Below are 21,915 nucleotides of genomic sequence, written 5' to 3' on the forward strand. Positions count from 1 at the left end.
AGTACTAGATCCTGCTAGGGATCGCTGAAAGAGGTAGGGAGAGAAAGAACTTTCAAGAGTAAGTGGGTTCCTCCAAAGGACCTGTCCCCTAGCCCCAAAGACCTCCCCTCAGGAAGTTCCCCTTTTTTCCCCACAGTACCAGGCCTCTGGGGCCCAACAATGATGATGCCCCCGGGTTTCTTTCCCATTTCCCCAACCGTTAAGACCTCTTAAGCAGTCCCCGCTTCCGGCTCTCGGGACGGGGCCCCAGGGCTTGGGGGCGGAGACTGAGGCGAAGGGGCGGGGCTGCACGTCTACGCACGTCCCTGTTCGCTCTGTGGGGCGGGCTCAGCGGCGGAAGCGGCGCCGCCGCCGGGAGATCCTGTTCCGCTCGGAGGCCGGCCCGGGCTGCGGGGTTGGCTGCGGCTGGGGCTGGAGGAGCACGGTCGGTGGCTGACATGGAGCAGGTGGGTCCGGGGGAGGTCACTGGGGTCGGGTGGTACGAGGGCTGTGTCTTGCCAGCGGATTCCACCTCTCTGCCTAGTGTCCGTTGTTGGTTCCGTCCGACCCTTCCCACACCCTCGGCGTCCCAGGTTCCGCCCCCTTCCTCTGCTCGGCCTCGCTCCGCCCCACGCGGGGTTCTGGGGGCTCCGACGCCGACCCTCCTCGGCCCCGCCCACCCGAGAGCGCCCGGGGAGGGCGTCCGCGATTGTCCTCCCGAGCCTCGTTCTCCACTGTGAAGGGAGGGGCGAGGGACGAAATCTGGGTTTTAGGGGGCAGGAGTTGGATGTGGGCAGGGGTCAGGGTCTTTGAAAGAGGAAGAAAATATACATTCCAGCAGGTATGCGTCTCGCTGTCATCCGGTCTACCCCAACTTCCTTTGAAAACGGCAGTGTATGACTTCCTAACTGACATCAAAAGGGCCCTTTAAAGAATCTTTCTTGAGTTCTTAGAGGTGCATAACACCAGTGACACTCGTTCCTAATTGATATAATTGACACCCCGCCCCCTTTGGCGTCCTCCGCGTCAGCATCTCCTTATTTTCTTCCTACTGTTCTGACAGAAGTACCGTTTCACATTCTCTTCTCCTGCCCAGCCCCCACTATACACTGAATTTTGATGGTCTCATCCACTCTCATGGCTTCAGCTTTACACCACCTAAAGGCCCAACAGGCGCTCAGATCGACTTCTTTCTTCAGCGCAGCCCCTCCTTGGCGCCCCAGACTTGGCCATCCAGCTACCAGTTGGACAGCTCCACTTCGGCTGGAGCTCACTTCAACTGGTCTCCTTCCCTGCAAGCGCGTTCTTCCTCTGCCATCCCATCCCAGCGAGAAACGGGAAATTATCTTACAGTTCCTCTTCTCCCTCAATTCCCACATCAGTGGGGTGACCCAGTCCGGCCAACTTCCTGAACATGCTTCAAACCTGATCCTGGGCCTCCATCTCTTCTGTGACCACCTTGATGTGTTTGTCACCAGGATAACCGCAGTGGCTTGCTAGCAACCTCCAGTCGTGGCTGCCTGCAACCCAGACTCCAAACTAACTCTTGTGATCCTTTTAAAACACAAGTCTCATAGTGTTACTTCCTTGCTTAAAACCCTTTGTTGGCTTCTCATTGCTGTGGGGAAAAGGCTGATTCCCTAGCACTATTTACAGAGCTCTCTGGGTTCTGACCTCTTTCCTGCCAGTCTCCTATGTGCACCCTAAAGTCCAATAACATGCAGCTGCCTGCCCACACCTTGCAATTTTGTGTCTCCTTGCCTTTGCACACCAGCCCCTCTGTCTGGGAAGCCCCTTCTCTTCTCTGCCAGGCTACCTTCTACTTGTCCTTCTCAGTGCTCAGCTCAGACAGTACCACCTCTGGGTAGACTTCCTTCCATCTACCCTGTCCAAGACTTAACACCAACCCCCTGTGTCCCTACAACACCCTGTCCGTAGTAGAACAGTGGTTGAGCAAACAGACTCTCGAATCAGACTTTGTGGGTTCTGACACTATTTTATGACTTGGATGAAGAAAGCGCCCCAGTTTCCTAATTTGTAAAATGGAGATAGCAGTGTGCCTACCTCATAGAGTTACCGTGAGGATTAAATGAAATTATGTGTAGAGCTTAAAATAGCATGTGAATGCTCAATAAATAAACCTTAACCGTTACTGCTTATATAAGAACATTCTAGAGCAGTGGTTGTCATTTTTAATTTCTTAAATTGCTTGAGAACAGTTGATGTGGCTTGCTTCTCATTCTGTTCCAGAACTCCAAAGCCTGGCTTTTTGTCAATAAATAAAATGCTGGGGTGGAGGGCATTGGGGGCAGGATCTGGATTTATTGAGTGAGGATTCAAGAATGGAAAAAACCCAGACCTGATGTTAGTCTGCTCAGGAAATGACTCGGGAAGTGAATGACTGTTACATGGCAAGCATTAATTCTAGAAAAATGTACACAGAGCTCTGGGAATCCATGGGGAGGAGGGCCAAGAATGGCTTCCCAGAGGAGCAGACAGTTAGTGAGGGACCTTAGAGCAAGAGGATGAAATTACCAAAGGGAGGTAGAGACCAGGGTGGACTCAGAGAATGGGCACCTGGCTCCCTTTCAGGGGGAGGGCTAAGGTGGGCAAGAGGGCAGAGGCAGCCTCCTCTGCTGAGGTTGGGGATTCCTTTTCTTGCTTGACCACGAAGAAGTGTCTCCTGGATTTAGGAGCCTGTGGGGACCACGCCCAGGAGAGGTGTGAAGGCCTGGTGCCTGGTGTTTGGGGCAGGCCCCCTGGGGTAGTCAGCTTGAAAGCCTGTGGGCTGGGCCTATGCTTTAGACCTGAGTCTGGGCCTTTGCCTACCTGGAATGCTCATCTTCCTTGCCTGTGGTTGGTAGATGCGGATTCTTCAAGGCCTGGGTCAGATGGCTCCTCTCTTTGTGGCTTTCCCAACCTCACCCACTCCAACCTGGGTCAGATGCTTCTCTGAGAGCCCACAGCCCATTGTTTGTTCCTCACTGAAAGTGCTGATTACAGTATGGCACCGTGTTTTATTTATGTTAGCCTCTCTCACCAGACCCAGAACCCCTAAACATCTCCAGGGACTAGCACAGTATCTGGCATGTTATAGGTTCTCAGTTCATATGCTGCATTATACTGAGCTCTTGCACACCAAACTGGGGAGGAGGTGTGGGTGAGACCAAAAGTCCTGTGTATTTGGCAGCTCATACTTGTTCCATTGAGTGGTAGAGACTGTTGGCTCCATTTAACAGATGAGGAGGCTGAGACTCAGGGGAAGTCACTCAGCAGGAACTTCAAGAACTGTCTCTTGACTCCAGGTCTACAGCTGTCTCTGAGAAGCTGCCTCCAGGTCCCAGCCCCCAAAGGGGCAGCTGCCGTGTCTATAGGACAGGGGACAAGCAAGGCATCCCATCTGACCAGTTGTGTATCCCTGTGAACCTTTTCTGGAGAGGGAAAGACTGACCCTGGCTTTTGTCTGGTCAGAGCTGGTGCTGGGAGGGGTCTGTGCTGAACTCCTTTCTGCCTGTGGGACCTTCCCTTGAGTGGACTGATAGGACTGAGATCTCTCCCGGAAGATGACTGGCCCTTTCCAGGCTGACCTTGAGAACTTGACCTCATTAGCTCCCAAGTTTTATCCAGTAGCACTAAGGGTGTGGTGGGGCCTGACTCACCAGCCCCTGAGTAGGCCAGGGCATCCCCGACATTCAACAGGGCCTGGCATGTGGACGGGGCAGGACAGCTGAGTAGATCTTAGCCTGCTAAGGTTTTCCAGTAAAGTGTACCATCAGAATGTCCGGGCTGGAGGGGGCACTGTAAAGTGATGAATGTAGTTTCTGTTTTGGCTCGACTCTTCCCCTTTCCACTTCCCCAGAAGGAAAGGAGAAATGGAGCCTGGTTTGTGTCTTCCTCTCCTTAAACTCTTCCTTCTCTAGAAAACTTCGCAAACTCTCTAGTGGTGGGACAGAGTGGGGGCCAATAAGCCAACTGTGCCAGGGCTGATGGCACAGGCCACTGAGCCCTGAAGTACAGTAGAGCCTAATATGTGCCATCCTGGGTCAGCTCTCTGCGGCCAGGCTCATCCTTCCATCCAGCAGCACAGATGGGACGCTCAGTCTGGGCAGAGTGCCGTGTGTACATGCCTGGCCCAGGACCCTGCCTCTAACACTGTCTCATGGCTCCTAGTAGTAGTAATAGCTGCTGTTAATTAAGCATAGACACTTTGCGTGTGTTATTTCTAATCCTTTCAGTACCTCTGTGAAGTGGTCTCTATACTATCCCTGTTTTATAGATGAGGAAACTGAGGTTTAGAGAGACTGAGTGATTTACTCAAGGGCTCACAGCCTAATGAAGAATGGCTTTGGGCTTTTTTTTTTTTTTTTCCTTGAGAGCATGAGCAAGCGGGGGAGAGGCGCAGAGGAGGTGAGAGAGAATTTTTTTTTCATTTTTTAAAATTTAATATTTATTTTTGAGACAGAGAGAGACAGAGCATGAGTGGGGGAGGGGCATAGAAAGAGGGAGACGCAGAATCCGAAGCAGGCTCTAGGCTCCCAGCTGTCAGCACAGAGCCCAATGCGGGGCTCGAACCTGTCAACCGTAAGATCTTGAGCCGAAGCCAGACGCTCAACTGACTGAGCCACTCAGGCTCCCCGAGAGAGAGAAAGAGAGCGCGCGCGCGCGCGAGAGAGAGAGAGAGAGAGAGAGAGAGAGGGAGAGGGAGAGAGAATCTTAAGCAGGCTCCATGCACAGCACAGAGCCCGAGGCAGGACTTGATCTAATGACCCTGGGATCATGACCTGAGCTGAAATCAAGGGTCAGACGCTCAACTGACTGAGCCACTCAGGTGCCCCAAGAATGGCCTTGGGCTTTTGACTCCAGGTCTGATGCTCAGTCCCCAGACTCATGCCCTTTCACCTGTTCCAGGGTGGGCATTACAGACCCGCAGATCAGTTGACTTCTTAGACATGTACCATGGCAAAACACTGTGACCCAGGCCTAAAGCATTCAAGAAAAATGACTTTGAGGCTCAAGTCTAGCTGTTTGATAAGGAAAGTACTGAGCCAGAGTCCTGAGAGCTGGGGTTGGGGAAGCCTGGAGGGTGAGGGAGAGCTGGGGTGGGAAGGCCCAGGGGTGAGGTCATTCCAGAATGAGAAAACACGGAAGGGAGACCTGCCGGCCATGGTGTGTCCTGGGAGCAGCCAGTGGTCAGGAAAGTGTCAGGGGAAGGGGACAGGGATCAACCCCCATAGCAAGAGAGGAGGACTGGAGTCTTTCTAAGGGAGCACATCCTTTCTTCTTGACCTTTACTATCCAAGGAACTTAGCTCACCTCCAGCCTTTTCCCTGAAAGTTGGTGTCCAGGGTGCCAGTTCCCCTTGCCTGCTGGTGGAGAGGGTGCCTGGACTTTTAAGTGGGGTGAGACACCAGCAGAGGGTGGAGTCCAGCTCCAGGAGAAACAGTCTGGACCAGAAGGGGCTGCTCCTTCAGGGCTGGGTGTGACTGTGTACCTGTGCACCTGTGCTCACACCCCTGTAGGGAAAGGTGTAAATAGCTGTTCAGCACGTTTCCTGAATATCTTCTGTGAGCCTGGTGCCATTCTGGGTGCTGGGCACACAGCATTGAGCAAAGTATGGAGAGTTTCTGCCCTTGTGCAGTTTGTATTCTGGTGGGAGGAGACAGGCAGTGAACCCAGACCAGTAAACCTAGAATATGTCTAGGGTGATAAGCGCTGTGAAGAAGAGTAAATTAGGGTAAGAGGATGAAGGGTGGGGGCTATAGGGGAGGAGCTTCAGACAGGACAGCAGGTGCAAGGATTCTGGGGTGTGAGCATGCTTGAGGTATCCAAGGAACAGAGAGGGGCCAGTGTGGCTGGACCAGAGGGTTCAGGGGAATAGACCAGGGGAAGAGGGAACTTGTAGGCCAGGATGGAGACTTTGGCCTTTACTCAGGGTGAACTGGAAGCCATCGAAGGTTTGGGGAATTGGGGAGGTCTGGTCTGACTTTTATCACGATCCCTCTGGCTGCTGTGTTGAGAACAGACCTGGGATGAGGACAAGGAAGTGGTCAGGAAGCTGTGGCAGATGAGGGGTGATGGTTAGGACAGGGTGACAGTAGTGGTAGTGGTGAACAGTGGGCAGATACCGGATGGATTTTGAAGGAAGAGCCAATAGGATTTGCTGATGGTTTGGATGTGGAGGGGAGGGTGCCGGGTTCTCCACAAGCCCTCACTGGTTGGCCATAAAGTTCTTCGGGGTCTTTTGACACCTGGCTTCCCGGCCAGCAGAGACCCCGGGGTCAGCTCTACCCCATCCTGGCTGGGGGACTGTGGGCAGGCCTCTGCAACCTTCTGCCTCCTCCAACTCCTCATCTTTACAGCTCCTGGTGGGGAGTGTGACGAGTAAAGGAGGGGTGGCTGCAGGGTGCCATCACAGGCCAGTGCTAGGCCAGATTTATTTCTTATGTGCTGGCTCATCAGGATGGTCTGCAGTCCTGTTTGATCTGCTATCCTGGCCTCCCTGAACCAGCTCCCTCCCAGGCTGGCCAGTGGCAGGACACAGGCTAGGGCAACTCTCTTCCACACCCAGAGCCTTGGCCTCCTGCCTGTCTATGGATTCTCCACTAACCTGGGCATTACATGGGGAACTTGACCCAGAACAGCCCCAGTTCCGGCTTAAAGCCATCTCATGGAGGCTGTCAGAGCTCAAGACTGTGTCTTCCTCTAAAGAAGAGGCAGGGATGTCATACTGGTTAATCCTTATGCAGTGATCTTTCTGTGTCAGGCACTGTCCTAGGCCATTGCATTGAACAAGTCATGTAATCCTTTTAATACCTGTAAGAAGTAGGTGCTGTTGTTATCCCCACTTCACACGGGAGAAAACTAAGGCGCAGAGAAGTCTGAGGTAGTAAAGCAGGAATCCAGGGTTTGAAACTTCTCTAAGCTTGGAGTCCAGTCCTTTCTCAGCCTTACTGATTCCTCCTGATTTGTATGGAGAAAGGGACTTCACTGGGAAGCCTCCATGGCCAGCGGGGGCTAGTGCTCATATTTCCTGAGGAATATGGGGTGAGGGAGGTGTTGAGAGCCTGTGTCCACTGTCCCATCGGCCTCAAGAGAAGGTTTGGAGAAGCCACACTGCCCAGAAATGTGGGTCATTTCGGGATAGAGATGAGACTTGGTCTTCCTTCCCCGGGGCCACAGAGCATAGCTTTGTGGAATAAGCTCTCACTGGGCCTGGTACAGCTTGGCCAGGCCACTGTTGGAGGTCAGGGCTTGGGAAAGGGCAAGGAAACTCAGATGGCAGTGGTGGCAGTGGCTAACGTCTAATGAGCATTTACTCTGTGGAGCCAGACACCGTTCTAGGCACTTCGTGTGCATCACTGTGTCCTTTGATGCCCCCGATAGCCCAGGGTCAAGACCATTGTCCCCAGTTTCCAGATGTAGCCTCTGAGGCTTGTACAGTGAATAAGTGGCATTGCTCAAATTGAAGACTTGCCTTGGCCAGGAAACGCCAGCCAGGAACTGCAGGCAGTCCGGGTTTCGAGCTGCAGAGAGGTGACTGGAGCTTGTGGTCTGGGCTGTGACTGAGAGCTGGCAAGGACCTCATCTGTGCCTCTGTCCCCTAAGAGCTATGGAAATGGGGATCTGGGGGTGACTGAAGGGACGGAGCTTGGAACTGCAGGGGGGACTGGGCACCACTGGCACTTCCTCAGAGAGCCTGTGCAGGGAGCAAGGACAGTCCCCCGCTTCCTGCCCCCACCCCCAGCCTGGGAGTTCACCTTTGCCTGGAGCTGGAATGACTTGGCCCATTCTATGCACAGGTAGGGGACCCAGACTTTAGGCTTAAGAAAGCTTGCTCTGGGTCACCTTTGAGAGGACTTGTAGAGCTCACATTTGAACCCAGGCCTTTTGGGTGATTTCATTACATGTCGCTGTAGTGTATAAGCACCCTCCCCCCCCCACTTTTCCTCTTACCTGAACGACCTTGCCAGCTACTTGTTCCGTCTCAGCCACCACTGACCAAGCACCTACCATACTTCTGACACTTCTAGAAATGCCAGCCCTAGAACTAGGTAGTAATTATCGTTGCTTTTTTTTTATTGTGGTAAAATATACATAACATAAAATCTACCATTTGAATCATTTTAGGATATAGTTCTAAGGCATTAAATATATTAACATTGCCTTTATTTAACGCAGCTGAAGAAACGGAGTGTCAGGACGGTTACATTTGCTCCAGGTTGCACAGCTTCTAAAGGCAGACTGAGATTTGAACCCTGACCTCAGGGTCCAGCTTTCTTTCCATGATGTCAGCTGCCTGCCATTGTCTGTCCTGAGTCTGGGACCCTACCCAAAAGCTCCTCGTTCAGTCTGGCCAATACTGGCATTTCCTAGGGTAAGAGAAGGCCTGGCAGGCCCTGGGGGCCATGCCTGCCCCTCCCCTTTGCCTCAGGAGCTGCAAGAACTGGAGTAATCCACTGTGCCCAGTGGCCTGCCTCTTCCCCTCACCCCTCCTTCCCTTACCGGGGATGATGAAGCCTCCCATTTCCTTGCCCCCGTGCCCAAGCCTTAGCAGCTCCGCTTCCCCTAAAACACACAATGGGTGAGTGTCAAGTCTGCTCTGTCCGTCCCGGACGGACTTCTTCACGCCATAACGTGCCGCTCCACTCCAGACACCTGTGCAGGCACGTGGGCGGGGCAGGGAGCAAGGACAGCAGAGGTGACCGCGGAGGCTGGGCTCGGCAGGGGCTGCTGCTCCCATGGGCCTGGGCAGCAGCCGTGCTGTCTCTGGCCCACAGCACTCATTCCTGCCTCCCCCTCATCAGGACGGTGGGCACGGCGGTGTGGGGGAGGCCAGGCCTCACTGTTCCGCTTGCAGCTGCCACCTTCCACCCGCAGGGCCAGGGGGGCAGAGAACAGTGCTTTGGGGACCGTTAAGGGCAGTTCCAGGCCAAGATGGTTTTCACCTCTTGGACTGGCAGGCAGTCTGACGGAGCTCAAAGATCTTTTGAAGTCATCTGAGTGGGCGGTTTTCAAACTGCGCCCAAGGAGGTGCCTCCAGGGTGACCCAGGAAAGGCTGCCAAGTGAGTCTGTCTGTGGCACCTTCTGTGGCAGGACCTGTAACAGTCTGTTTTTATCTTTCTTGTTTATTAAGGTTCCAAGTAGGGTTTTCTTTTCTTCTTTCTTTTTTTCTTAAGTTTCTCTTGCTTGAAGAAGGGGGTTTAAAAAAATCACTGACTTTTTCCCCCAGGTAACGCAGCAGGGGCTTGTGAGGACTTGCTCAGTTACTCGGGGTCAGTGGCTGTCCCAAGAGTGGGGCTCAGGTCTTCATTCCCGACTGGTGCTCCTTCTACTCTACTTTGGACTCTGAGCAGCTTTCGTAGGGGAGGGTGATGTAGAAGCCCCCTGTCTCTGCCTCTTGGCCGGCTGCCCCCAGCCCTGCTTCAGAGGCCCCGTGCGTGGCTCCCACACTCCCCTGTGTCTGCAGCTCTTCCGGCCTCCCCCAACACCTGTGCTCTCCCGCATCTGTGTCTCTTGCTTCAACAAGGATGTCTGCATGTGTGAGTGTCGGTGCTGTTGCCGCTCCAGTGGCATCTCACACCACGCTGCCACCACCCGAGTCCTGTCCCCAGGGAGGGAGGGAGAAAGCCAGGGGGATGCCAGACAGACTCGGGAGCAGCTGGGAATAGGGAAGCCACAGCACCCTGCAGTGACTCAAGAAGAGGGAGAGGAGCAGATAGGGAAGACGAGACACACACACACACACACACACACACACACACAGGCGGAAAGGGAGACTTTCAAGGGAGACTGAGGTGATGGTGGTGGAGAGAGACAGAGGGGAGAGACTTAGGAAGACCCAGAAAGATAGACATGAAGTGGGGAGATGGGGGCTGGCACAGAGACACAAAGACAGAAAAGTAGTTTATGAGAGAGACAGGAAGGAAGGAGGAAGAGAGATGGAGACAGGTCTGGCAGCAGACAAGAGGGCTGTTAGACACCAGGAAATGTCACCTGCCCTGGAGCTGCGGCCCTGTCATGGTGAGAGATGCGCTGAGCATTCAGTCTGGCACCAGGTCCGGTGGATGGATGTTGGGGATAGGTGTCATTGCCGGCGGCCTGTCACATCCCTCTCTTACTGCGTCCTGCCAGAGCTAGGCCCAGCTTTCCTTCAGTACCAGATGAGCTGGGCACGGCAACCCCAGTAGTGTGGTATTAGGGGTGGCCTTGGGCCGGGTGCCTCTGCTGAGAACAGTCAGCTCCTGTCCACTGGGGCTTGCTCAGAGGCAGAGGGATGGACAAACTGGCTTGGTCAGAGTCTCCTCCCTGTTGCAAATGGGGAGCTTGTTTGGGACCTGATAGATTGAGGGCCCCGGCCAGTAGTAGACATAACAAAGGTATGAAATGATAACAGATTAGGGGGGAGACCAGTTAGATCTTGCCGTCCCAGGATCAGAGACCAATATCTAGGGTTCCCCTCTCGCTGGCCCCCAAACCTGCCCCCTGGTGCTGGCATGAGAGAAGATTCAGGGAGACTCTGATGGAGCAACAGAAGTGTAAGGCACCGACCATGCTGTGCGCCCTGCCCCGGCAACAGGACCTCTTCAGGCTCCTTGCCAGCACGTTGGTGGAGTAGAGACCTTGGGTCTGGGGGCCGTGTGGCAGGGAGGGAGTGCTCTGAGGCCCTCTGCCTCTAGCATTCATAAGAATTTCCGCTCCATGGTCGCACAGACAGGTAAGGGGTGGGTCCATTCACCCTTCAGTCTTGGCTGCCTTACCTGTAATGTGGAAGGACCCATCCTGCCCCGTGTGGGCATGAAACACAACCGAGGGCACAGTGTTCTGTAGGCAGTGGAGCCCTGGCCTAGCCTCGGGCAGTGGCTGGTTCTTCCCCTCTTCAGGATTTGCCCCATTTCTCTGCTGCGTAGCATGGAGCTGAGGACCAGGAGACCCCCTGGAGCCCCCGTTTGTTCAGCAGCCAGTCCAGCATCCACTAGGTGCCAGGCATCGTGCTAGGCACCAGGAGACAGCAATTACCAGTCAGGTGAAAGCCCCGTACCTGTAGGGTTTGTAAAACAATAAGACCATTTTGGGTAGTGACGAGTTCACGGAGGGAAGAATGTGAAGCCCCATAACAGGACAAGACACTATGACTGGGGGCAGGAGGGTGCGGGCTCTGAGGAGAGGTCTTTTGAGCTGCTTCTTGGAAGGACTGGGGAAGGGAGAGCTAGGTCCAAGGCCCCAGGCAGGACCAGGCTGCCACATTGAGGGACCTAAAAGAAGGCCAGGGTGGCGCTGGGGGTGAGCCCTGCCTGCCTTGTGCGAGGAGCCATTGGAAGAGCTGGCAGGGCCTGGACTGGAGGGCTCGGGGAATGGCAGGGTGTGATCAGTGTTTGGAAAGCCTTTCTCTGGCTGTGCAAGAAGTGTTGTTACAGGGTGAGAGAGGCAGCCTGGAGACTCGCCCGCTAGGCTAGTTGTAATGGCCAGGCCAGAGGATGGTGTTGGGCCTGACATGAGGGTGGTGGGGTGGAGCTAGAGAGAAGGGACCAAGATGTCCTTTCTCCATACCCGCTGTCCCAGTGCAGAGCACTCGGAGACGGAGACACTGCTCTAGGAAGTCCCTCCCAGTTGCCATGGATTAGGGGGTGGGAGGGTAGGGCTGGCTGCTGGGAGGGAATGTGGCTTTGTGCTTGGCAAACAAAGAACAGAGCTTGGGGCCCTCTTCTCCTGGGGGTGGGGGCAGGCCGAGAGGCTGTTGACAGGACCGGAGGCTGAACCACAGGGCTGGGCTTGGCAGGAGTAGGCTGTGCCCTCAAGCAGCGGGCAGGACCCCAGAGCCCTCCAAGGGTGAACCGTGGGGCCGCTGGGCTTTACCGGGGGTTGGTGAGGAGGCCCGAGAGAGAGGGATGCTCAAACCCCTCCAGCCCAGAAGTGGGGCTGCAGGAGAGAATTTGGGCTGGGAGGGCCTTGGGCTGCTAGGGGGTTGAGATGTGAGAGGGGGCAGATGTGTTTGGGAGCAAACAGGGTCCCTGGGGCTGTGTGTGAAGGGATGAAGGAGGTTAATGGGACCTCCACGCCCCCGACACGAGACACGCGTGACCTGACCCAGCTGCCCTGCTTCTCCCCAGCCTTGCAGCTGAGGCCCCGCCTTCCCCACCTTGAGGTGGGGGCCCACCAGGATGAACAGACTGTCTGGGGAGCTGGCCCGTGACTTGGAGCGCAGCCTGCCGGCCGTGGCCTCCCTCAGCTCATCACTGTCCCACTCCCAGGGCCTTTCCTCCCACTTCCTCCCCCCACCTCCAGAGAAGCGCCGAGCCATCTCTGATGTCCGCCGCACCTTCTGTCTCTTTGTCACCTTCGACCTGCTCTTCATCTCCCTGCTCTGGATCATTGAACTGAACGTGAGTGGGGCCAAGGCCGGGGCGGGGGTCATCCGGGCCTTAGCTGCTGCACCAGCTGTCTGGGAGGGTTGCCTCTCTGGCAGGACAGATTTCCAGGTAAGATGAAGAACAGGAAGATCAGAATAGCTGGGAGCTCAGAGGGCTTGAGTCATTTGTCTAGGCTCTCTCGGCAAGTATGCGAAGGAGGGCAGCGTTTGAACCCAGACCCTCAGGCTGCAGAGTTCACACTCTCGACCTCCGTGCCAACCTGCCCTCTAGTGGACACTCTTGAGAAAGGAGGAGACAGCCCAGTGGACTCTGGTTGGACTATTGAAACCTTTGTCTTTTTTTTGCGCTATGTTGCTCTCTTGCTCCATTCATTCATTCATTCATTCATTCAACAAACATTTTTCAAAGCCCTGTTGTATCCTAGGCACTGTGCTGAAGGCAGGGGGTACGGTGGGGGAGCAAACCAGTAAAAACTCCCAGTTCTCAATGGTTCCTAGCTCTTTCTCCATTTTGGACACTCCTCCGGTGCCCCCCAGTTTGGCCTCTCCTGGCTGGTGAGATGCCACTTAGCAGCCTGGAGATGGAGCTTCCTCTCAGTGCCGGGTCCTTACCCTCCTCCCCCTGGGCAGTGCTTGGCCAGCTTTGTGGGACCTGATCTCCAGGCACCAACAGGGTAGAGCAGGCCCCAACCACAGAGGCAGGAGCTGTGGGAGCAAAGCATCCCAGGCTCAGTCAGTCCTGGCTCCTCCTCTGTATTCACTGTGGGACCTCAGCAGGGGACTCCGCCTCTCTGAGCCTTCCCTTGTTTTCCTTCTGCAGAATGGGTCAGAGTTCAGGATGGCAGGCGCCCTTTCTCCAGGTCTCAGGCTCAGTGACAGAAAAAGGATGACTGTTGATAGAAGTGAGGAGTTTGGGGAAGGGGCTGGTTTAGGGGTGGAGAGGACAAATTTGATTCTGGGCGTGTGGAGGTGGAGGGCTCTGAGGGTGACTGTCCTTTGTGCACAGAGATGAACTGGCACCTTCAACAAGATTGAGCCCTGGGGGACCTTAAGGACCATCCTGCCAGTGAAAAAGCAGAGGCTAGCAAGGTCCGGAGCCATTTGAAGAGCTTCTGAGGTCTTAGGCATTTTTCTTTTTGAAGGTCCCATCCAGCATCAAAGCAAGCACTAAAATTCACCCACAGGCTTCATTCAAAATATTTTTTTTTTCCGGAAAACAGCCAAAAAATTTTTTGTAATTTTACTTTTGAAATCACCTAGATGTACTGGCTATAATAGCTCAGCAGTCATTATACATACTTGGGAATTCTTGCAGAACAAGAAAAAAATCTAATCTCAAAATTGTTTTCAAACATAATGAAAAGTTCAGAATGCTGGACTGTAACCATTAGTGGAGTTAGCCATAATGTTTCACTTGGTAGACACTTATTTAAAAATGGGATAATTTTCGGTTTTGTAGTTTTATTTTCCTGGTTTAGAGCATATATATTTTTAGTTTTCTAACAGACTGGGTGTTGCGCGTTGGATGTAAGGACCCCAGGAGGGTTGCAACACCCATGCGAGGTCTCGTAGCCAGAGACTGGCAGGGGCTGGAACTCAGGTCCCCCGAGTCAGGATGCCCTCAGCTTCTGCGCGTGCCCAGGCAGAGGGAGAGCTGTGAGGGACGGCGACTGTTAGGGGTCAGAGGGGCTATGGGGCCCAAGAGGGAGCAGTCTGAGGAGGAAGAGGAAGAGGAAGACCAAGCTGGGGTGGGGTTGGGTGGCGTGTCAGGTGTGAGGGGTGGTGTGTGAGACTCCATGAGGCTCAGGGTGGTCTTGAGGTAGAGGCACATGGTGGAGACGTGTAGGGGCCTTCAAGTGTTATTGAGGCGGCTGCCCAGACTACTGGCTCCTGCTCTAAGCATCAGAGTCACCTGGGAACTGTATGAAAATTCCAGATGCTCAGCTAAATCTGAGATTCAGTGGCCTGAACATCTGTATCTTTAATAAGCCTCCCTACTTCAATTTGGATCATCTGCCAGAGATTAGGAACTCCAGTCTAGGTGGTCATGAAGGGTCTTCACCTTCCAGGCTCTTGGGTTCCACTCCCCGGAGTCCCCTTCTGTCCTCTGTCCTCCAGGGGGCTGGCACTCCATTCCTCCTGAGAAGTCGGGCTGTGGTCTGGCTCTCAGTGTCCATCCACATCCTCTCCCTCCCCAGCCAAAGTATCAGGATTCCCCTTGAAAATGTGTCGGTGACTAGGGCAGGGACAGGGGTGAGGACAAGTCTGCTCACTCCCGTCTCCGTTGCTGGGCATCCTCTCCAGCACCATGATGGATTTTGCCCATTAAGCACAAACCTAATCAGTTGATTTGCCACCTGGGGCTCCGTCTGACACCGCTGCTCACCCCCGGTCCCCACCGCCCCAGATGGATGGTTGCCTGGGAAGATGGAGCCCCATAATGGTGAGAGGGAGATGAGATTCTGTGAGAGGCAGGCTCCCAGTGCCCAGTCTACCAGCCCTACCTGCCTGCACAGGGCCTGTAGCCTCCCCTACACAGCCCTGGAGCCTCCAAGACTCCCCCTCCCTGCGCACTGTGCCCTCGAATGTCATTGCTGGAGCCAGGCCCTGCCTGTCTAGGTTGCCTGGTGCTTGGCGGAATGAATGATGTTAGTTTGGCTGAGCTCCCTTGGTGTTTTGGGGCCCTCCTTGGGCAGTGGCTCAGCATCTCCAGGTCCCACACTCCCCCTGTCTCCTCCCCATCCTCAGAGGTGAGGGCACCCCTGGGGACTTGTTTCTGCCTGTAGAGCTGTTCATATCTCCCTCTTCCAGACCAACACAGGCATCCAGAAGAACCTGGAGCAGGAGATCATCCACTACAACTTTAAAACTTCCTTCTTTGACATCTTTGTGAGTGGACTTAGGGGGTCCTGGGGGCAGAGATGACACAGGGACAGGACCCCCTGGCTGGCTTCTCTTCTCTCTGCAACACACACCCTAATCTGAGCAAGGAGACTTGGCTCCCATCCTCAGGGAGCTCTCAGTATTCAGAAAGTTCCTAAACAAGGCTCTCCCTTCAGAGAGCCCCAAGCGTAAAGGGGAAGAGTAGACCCCTGTCTAAGAAGGTCACATCCAAGTCGTCCCCAGAGAAACACTGACTCAACCATTCTCTGCCACGGCATGCATGCCCATGTAGAGGGAACCTGGGGGAGGTCAGCCTTGGGCAGGGGGAAGGGCAGTGGCTTGCCTGTGATGGCTTGTGTCCTGCCCCCCTCCCCACCCCCCCCCCAACCAGGTTCTGGCCTTCTTCCGCTTCTCGGGACTGCTCCTGGGCTATGCTGTGCTGAGGCTCCGGCACTGGTGGGTGATTGCGGTAAGACGCCACTTTCCCCACAGCTTTCAGGCTCTGGTGGGGCTGGTGCAAGGGATGGTGTGGAGGAGGACTCACCCCCCAGCCTGTTTGCCCTCTCTCCCTCCTTCCTCCCCTGGGCAGGTCACCACACTGGTGTCCAGTGCATTCCTCATTGTCAAGGTCATCCTCTCTGAGGTTAGTGGCTCAGGGTCTGGCTGGTCTGGTGGGTTTCTAGCCTGGGGGATGGGCTTCTCCTAAGAAGGGACCCTTTCTCTGATTTTGGGTGTCTGTCTCTGTTGTCAGGGTGGGGTGAGGGGGAATCCTGTCCTTTGATAGTTCCAAGGAATCCTCATCACTGGCTTCTTCCAGCTGCCCCTCTACAACCCCAAGAACAAAAAGTCCTTCTGCCAGCCTAACCTCAGTTTATCCTGCTGCAGAATTCATTAATCTGTCTCAGAGGTGTGTGCCGCAGAGGTCCCCAAGCAGCTGGTCCAGGAATGGGGTGTATGCCAGAGTTACTAGCCCCAAGAGGGGACTCTGGGCTTTGGGCAACCCCCCTACCGTGGAGCTCAGCCCCGTCCTTCCACAGCTGCTCAGCAAAGGGGCATTCGGCTACCTGCTCCCTATCGTCTCCTTTGTCCTTGCCTGGTTGGAGACCTGGTTCCTTGACTTCAAAGTCCTACCACAGGAAGCTGAGGAGGAGCGATGTGAGTGCTGGGGGAAGGGGTGCAGTGAGGGTCATCATAGCCCTAAGAGAGGAGACTTTCAGGCATGAGAGCCAGTTCTGAGCTATCTTGCCAGCTCTGAACAGCCTCCAAGAGCCTAAAGATGAGCTTGGAGTTGGGGGGACCCCAGGCTGCTAAGGCATGACTGCCCTTGTTTTGGGACAATGGCTGCCTGTGTCTGCTCCCCCAGGGTATCTTGCTGCCCAGGCCGCTGTCGCCCGAGGACCCCTGCTCTTCTCTGGCGCTCTATCCGAGGGCCAGTTCTATTCACCCCCAGAATCCTTTGCAGGTGAGGGCTGGTGGATGGGGAACTGCCTTCAGGGAGGGTCTTTATGAGGAGTGGGTTGGCTGGGTTCCTTCTGTTCCTTCTGTTGGCTCTCTGGGGAAAGTGAGCAACCTTCTTCTACACATACTTCTGTCCTCCCCGCAACGTTGCACTTATGCCCGAACCCCACTATGTCCCCACAGTCTGTCCCCACACCTTCTTAATGTCTCTGTGCTTGTTTTCTGCAGGGTCTGACAATGAATCAGATGAAGACCTTGGGAAGAAAATCTTCTCTGCCCAGGTATTTGGCTGCCCACCTCGCCTAACCTTTGGAGTGGGCACCTCGGAGAAGGGCCAGTGCTGGGCTCAGCCAGGGTGGGCAGGGCCTTCCCAGCAGAGCACGGACCTCAGGCAGCCCGAATGCCAGTCGTCGTGCACCTGCGTGTCTGGCTCACCGTCAGTCAGGCCCACCGGTCTGTCTCATACCTGGGGCCCGGAGGCGAGCAGCCACAGCACCTGGGGGACCCCACAGGGCCCGAGAGACCACCCAGACTCCATGTGTGTGGAGTATCTAGAGAAAGAACTGGCCACGAACAAGGTAGGGTATGGGCCTCAGGCTGACCCCTCCATGCCTTTCATCCCTGGCCAGGAACGGGAGTACATCCATCAGGGCAAGGAGGCCATGGCGGTGGTGGACCAGATCTTGGCCCAGGAGGAGAACTGGAAGTTTGAAAAGAACAATGTAAGAAACTTCTCTCCCACCTAACCTGCTCATGTGTGTTGAGAGTTTTGCTTGCTTTTCTGAGGCCTGAGAAGCCCTCAGAATTGCACAGTTTGGAACCGTATTCCTGCATCAGGAGTGGGGGCTGGGCCCTGGGGTCACCACCTGGCAGGAGGTTGGGCTGGGTTGGATGTTTCCACTGCCCCCTCCCCCTGCTCGTGGCCCCACGCCCATCCTCAGCTCCCTGCTGCTCTCCTCACTCAGCTCTGGCTTTGAAGGGGAAGCCAGGCTTCTGCCCTATGTCTGGTGTTTTGTTTCATGATCAAAACAACATTATCTAAAGAGATGGCAGGGAGCTTGGAAAAAGGGGGACACGTCCCCGTCCCTCTCTCTGGCCAGTCCCTCTCAACAGCCCTGGCCAGCCTGGAGACACGGCTGTAGCTGCGCTTCTGTCCTTTAACCTGATATCAAAAGCCTTACTCTGCTCGTTGCTGGACATTTGTCAGAACCACTGTTTTTTAGTGGCTACTTGAATATCCCCAAACTCCCGGAGTTTTCTACCCTAAGCTGTTAAAAACCTGCCCTGTCGCCCATTCTTTTGCCGGTAGCCCACCCCCCGTGCCCTCCCCCATGCCCTCCACCCACCTCCCTGTCACGCTTCTGTCACTCCCACAGGAATATGGGGACACTGTGTATACCATTGAGGTTCCCTTTCATGGGAAGACATTCATCCTGAAGGTGAGTGAGGGAAGCAGGTGTGCTGGAGTGTCCTGGAGCCTCCTGCTCTAAGACTTCAGGAAGGGGCTTCCTGCCTTCTGGCAGGTTTCTCCCCACCAAGAGGGAGGGGCTGATGTGTCCAAGCACATCTGGCGCCACCCAGCCCTCTGCCCGCCCTGCCCCAGACCTTCCTGCCCTGCCCGGCGGAGCTGGTGTACCAGGAGGTGATCCTGCAGCCCGAGAGGATGGTGCTGTGGAACAAGACGGTGACTGCCTGCCAGGTGAGCCGAAGAACCGGGGGGCCTGGCCTGGCTACCTCTCAGGGCAGAGGCAGAGCAACACGGCAGATTAGGGTGCAGTCATACCCCAGCACGACCAGTTACCCCAGGGGACCTGGGTCATGTCGTGAACTGCTCTGTGCCTCAGCTTCCTGGTCTTTAAAATGGGTATGAGGGGCGCCTGGGTGGCGCAGTCGGTTAAGCGTCCGACTTCAGCCAGGTCACGATCTCGCGGTCCGTGAGTTCGAGCCCTGCGTCGGGCTCTGGGCTGATGGCTCAGAGCCTGGAGCCTGCTTCCGATTCTGTGTCTCCCTCTCTCTCTGTCCCTCCCCCGTTCATGCTCTGTCTCTCTCTGTCCCAAAAATAAATAAACGTTGAAAAAAAAATTTTTTTTTAAATAAAATGGGTATGATGGTAACAGGTGCCTCCTAGTGAGGGTCAGGAAGATGGAGAGGGAGCATGCAGAGAAAGCCCAGCCCAAGGCCTGGAAGTGGCTCTCCGTAAAGGGCCTGGACAGAGAGGAGGCTGGTGTGGGGGTTCCCTGAGGTACTGGGATTTTCCTGGGCTGGGCCATACTTCACATCTCCCCTCACGGCCTTTAGATCCTGCAGCGAGTAGAGGACAACACCCTCATCTCCTACGATGTCTCTTCGGGGGCCGCGGGCGGGGTGGTCTCCCCGAGGTGAGCACCACCAAGCCCCTCCTCTAAGGCAGACCTCTTGCCCTTGGATCTTGGGCTTGGCTCCCTGCTTCCAGTCTAACACTCCTGCTCCCCAGGGACTTCGTGAACGTGCGGCGCATCGAGCGGCGCAGAGACCGATACCTGTCGTCGGGCATCGCCACTACCCACTGCGCCAAGCCCCCTACACACAAATATGTCAGGTGAGCCTTGCCTTGCCCAGGGTCACCCCAGCTGGCCCCTCCCCTGGTGACTGTGAGGACAGGGGAGGGTACAGTGTGTACAGCTGGGTGCTTTCTCCTGCTGAGGCCGCCTTCCTGTCCCCTGTCCTGCTGGGCTTTGCCCCACTCAGCCCCTAGTCCTGCTAATCTGCTCTGCCTCCTGGAGACGGGGGGGGGGGGGGTGGGGGGGGGGTGGGGGGGGGTGGGGGGGGCGATTAATGGCTGGAAGTACACCACCCAGGCCGGAGGGCAGCTCCAGGGATAGGGACCAGTCCGGGGGAAGGGAGCTGGTCGCTCCGGTCCAGGTGACCTGAGCAGAAGGTTCTGTGTTCTGGAGCTTGACCTTCCTGCCTGAGTAGAGTTGGTCCCCGCTGCCTTGCTGGTCCCCAGAGTGCTCGGAAGTGCCCCCAGAGGAAGAGGAGTTTCAGTCTTCCTGCTGCCTGTTCCAAGGCATCCTCCAGTTCTCCTGCTGTCTATCCTTAGACCCCAGTGCTGCAGGTGGCCTCCTCCCCGATTCTCCACTCTCCCCATCTTTCCTGGGCTTCCACAGAGAGCACTGTTGGTGGAGTATGAGGTTTGGCACACCAGACTCCTGGGTGATGAACAGGCTTATTTCCTCTCTGGGTGCTGACTTCCTTGTACGCGGAGTGAGCTTGGGAGTTCTCAGTGGAGCTGTGAGGGAAGTGACTGGTGACAGGACATGCCCTGCCCACTGCCAGGGAGGGCACCCCCTCCCAGAGCGCCCCCTCCTGACACCACCGCATTGCTCCCTGAGTTGGGCAGGGGTGAGAAATGCGAGCACAGCCCACCCCTCACAGCCGGAGCTGACCGAGAATCCCTGGACAGAGAAAATGACCACTGCCATGGGGGTGCACAACATCGGCACGCTGCAGGAGGATTCGAGTGTCACCTGGTGGGGTAGAGGGCTGTATTCTGTAGCCTCTGGGACACCCGTTCTGGGCCCTGCTCAGGCAGAGTGGCAGTTGCTAGACCAGTAGCCTCCTTCCCTCTTTCACCCCAGTCCAGGATGGGCCAGGAATGGAGTGTGGAGTGGGGTCAGAGGCCTTGCCTGGCTCCAAGGTTCCCCCCCCAATGGTGCTTTTCTCTTAGGGGAGAGAATGGTCCTGGGGGCTTCATCGTGCTCAAGTCGGCCAGTAACCCCCGAGTCTGCACCTTCATCTGGATCCTTAATACAGATCTCAAGGTGGGGTTGCTGAGGCCACAAGGCTGGCTAGGGTACAGTAGCGGGGACTTTGGTGGGGGACGTTGGGGTCTCCCATCCTGCTCAAGGCCTCACCTACACTGCCTCCTTAAGCTAAAATTTGGGGCAGGATCAAGATGGTCTCGTCCTGAGTCGCTGGAGGGCCTGTACCTCCCCTTACCTCTGACTCCGGAGGCCCCAAGGAGCAGTGGCTGCCTGCCAAGCCAGCCCCTCCTAGGTCTGTTTGTGTGGTTGGTGCCAGGACCCGGCACAGCGCGTTCTTCCTGCCGGGGGTGAGGGGTAGAGGGTGGCTTAGGCTGTGTTCCAGAGCTGCACCTGCACCTGCTGCTCTGGCCCAGGGTCCCCCCCCCCCCCACTGGCGCATGTTGTTGAGAGGGGAGCCCCTGCTGCGGACAGGCCATCCTGGAACTTTTTCCCACCTCCCCGCAGGGCCGCCTGCCCCGGTACCTCATCCACCAGAGCCTCGCAGCCACCATGTTTGAATTTGCCTTTCACCTGCGGCAGCGCATCGGAGAGCTGGGCGCCCGGGCGTAACCATGCCCCTCGCCACCCTGCAGGCCAGGGTCCTGTCACCACAGCCTTCAGAGCCAGGGAGGGGGCCAGTGGAGCTTCCCGCTGCCCACAGAAGACCTGGCCTCAAGCAGCGGGAAGAGGTTTCCTCCTGTGGCAGCACCTTGGCCCCAAGCTACCACCCTCCACCGTGCTTCACTGGACCTGGGAGCCATGGCTGTGAGCAGGTTGTGAGGTCAAGCATCTGGACTCCAGGGCCCTGCTGCTGAGGCGAGTGGGGTCTGTCCCGCTGATGTTTACACAGTGACTGTCCCTGCCTCCTGGAGGAAGATACCTGCGCTCCCCTACCTAGCCAGGGGCAGGATCTGGAATGGGAGCCTCAGACTTGATGGGGGAGGGCCACGGCCCTGAGCAGGACAGAGGTCAGGGCGGGCCTTGGCGCCAGTGTTAAGGTGCAGGAGCCCCTTCATCTGCCTGCTTTCTCACCACGGTTTTTTAGGATTATTTAAAGGGTCTGGGACCTTTTTCCGTATGCACTTGTTGGGGAGCGGGTGGCAGGTAGGGGGGTGGGTGCTGGCAGTGAACTTCTGCCACTCCCAGTTTCTCTCCCTCCCCAGGGTTCCTTGGGGACCTTTGTAATTTGAGCCAATTATTAAAAACAAACTCAAAAAAAAAAAAAAAAGAAAAGAAAAAGCAGCCCCTCCTGCCTGGCCTCTTGGAGGAAGAGAAGTGCAGCACTGTGGACAACACCCTCTCACACCCTTGCAGAACCAGAGGGAGTGTGGAGCCAATGGGGACTCAGTTCCTGAACACCCCCACTTTCCTGACCGGTCCAGCTGGACAGATGATTGGTCAGAGAAAAATGCCCCCCCTCCCCCCCCCAGCCAGGCCTCCTCTGA

General features: G+C 55.9%; 1 protein-coding gene across 7 annotated transcripts; it reads left to right on the plus strand.

Moving 5' to 3' along the window:
- Window positions 1-342: 342 nt before the first annotated feature.
- On the plus strand, window positions 343-21,698 carry STARD3 (StAR related lipid transfer domain containing 3). 7 transcript variants are annotated; one of them, XM_047081199.1, is made up of 15 exons: window positions 344-446; window positions 12,088-12,360; window positions 15,159-15,236; window positions 15,622-15,699; window positions 15,820-15,873; window positions 16,268-16,385; window positions 16,594-16,692; window positions 16,917-16,969; window positions 17,318-17,410; window positions 18,065-18,127; window positions 18,292-18,387; window positions 18,987-19,066; window positions 19,162-19,266; window positions 20,395-20,488; window positions 20,936-21,698. In XM_047081199.1, the coding sequence occupies exons 2-15, from the start codon at window positions 12,139-12,141 to the stop codon at window positions 21,038-21,040; spliced, it is 1,338 nt and encodes a 445-aa protein (XP_046937155.1). In that variant the 5' UTR covers window positions 344-446; window positions 12,088-12,138; the 3' UTR covers window positions 21,041-21,698. The 7 variants fall into 7 exon arrangements, with proteins under 7 accessions (XP_046937154.1, XP_046937151.1, XP_046937157.1 ...); XM_047081196.1 differs by having other exon boundaries at window positions 15,622-15,686; window positions 16,048-16,385; XM_047081198.1 differs by lacking the exon at window positions 20,936-21,698 and having other exon boundaries at window positions 343-446; window positions 19,675-20,482.
- The last annotated feature ends 217 nt before the right edge of the window (window positions 21,699-21,915 follow it).

The sequence above is a fragment of the Lynx rufus genome, unplaced genomic scaffold (assembly GCF_022079265.1).
Source record: "Lynx rufus isolate CCGP_SWC_20201006 ecotype Redwood Valley unplaced genomic scaffold, mLynRuf1.p SCAF_18, whole genome shotgun sequence".
Taxonomy (NCBI): domain Eukaryota; kingdom Metazoa; phylum Chordata; class Mammalia; order Carnivora; family Felidae; genus Lynx; species Lynx rufus.

Excerpts from the sequence above, each read along its gene's own strand:
- STARD3 (XM_047081195.1), top strand. The coding sequence starts at position 12,139 with ATGAACAGACTGTCTGGGGAGCTGGCCCGTGACTTGGAGCGCAGCCTG. Across the intron at positions 16,970-17,317 it reads AGAAAATCTTCTCTGCCCAG|GAACGGGAGTACATCCATCA; the intron begins GTATTTGGCTGC and ends ATCCCTGGCCAG. Across the intron at positions 19,267-19,674 it reads CCTACACACAAATATGTCAG|AGTGCTCGGAAGTGCCCCCA; the intron begins GTGAGCCTTGCC and ends GCTGGTCCCCAG.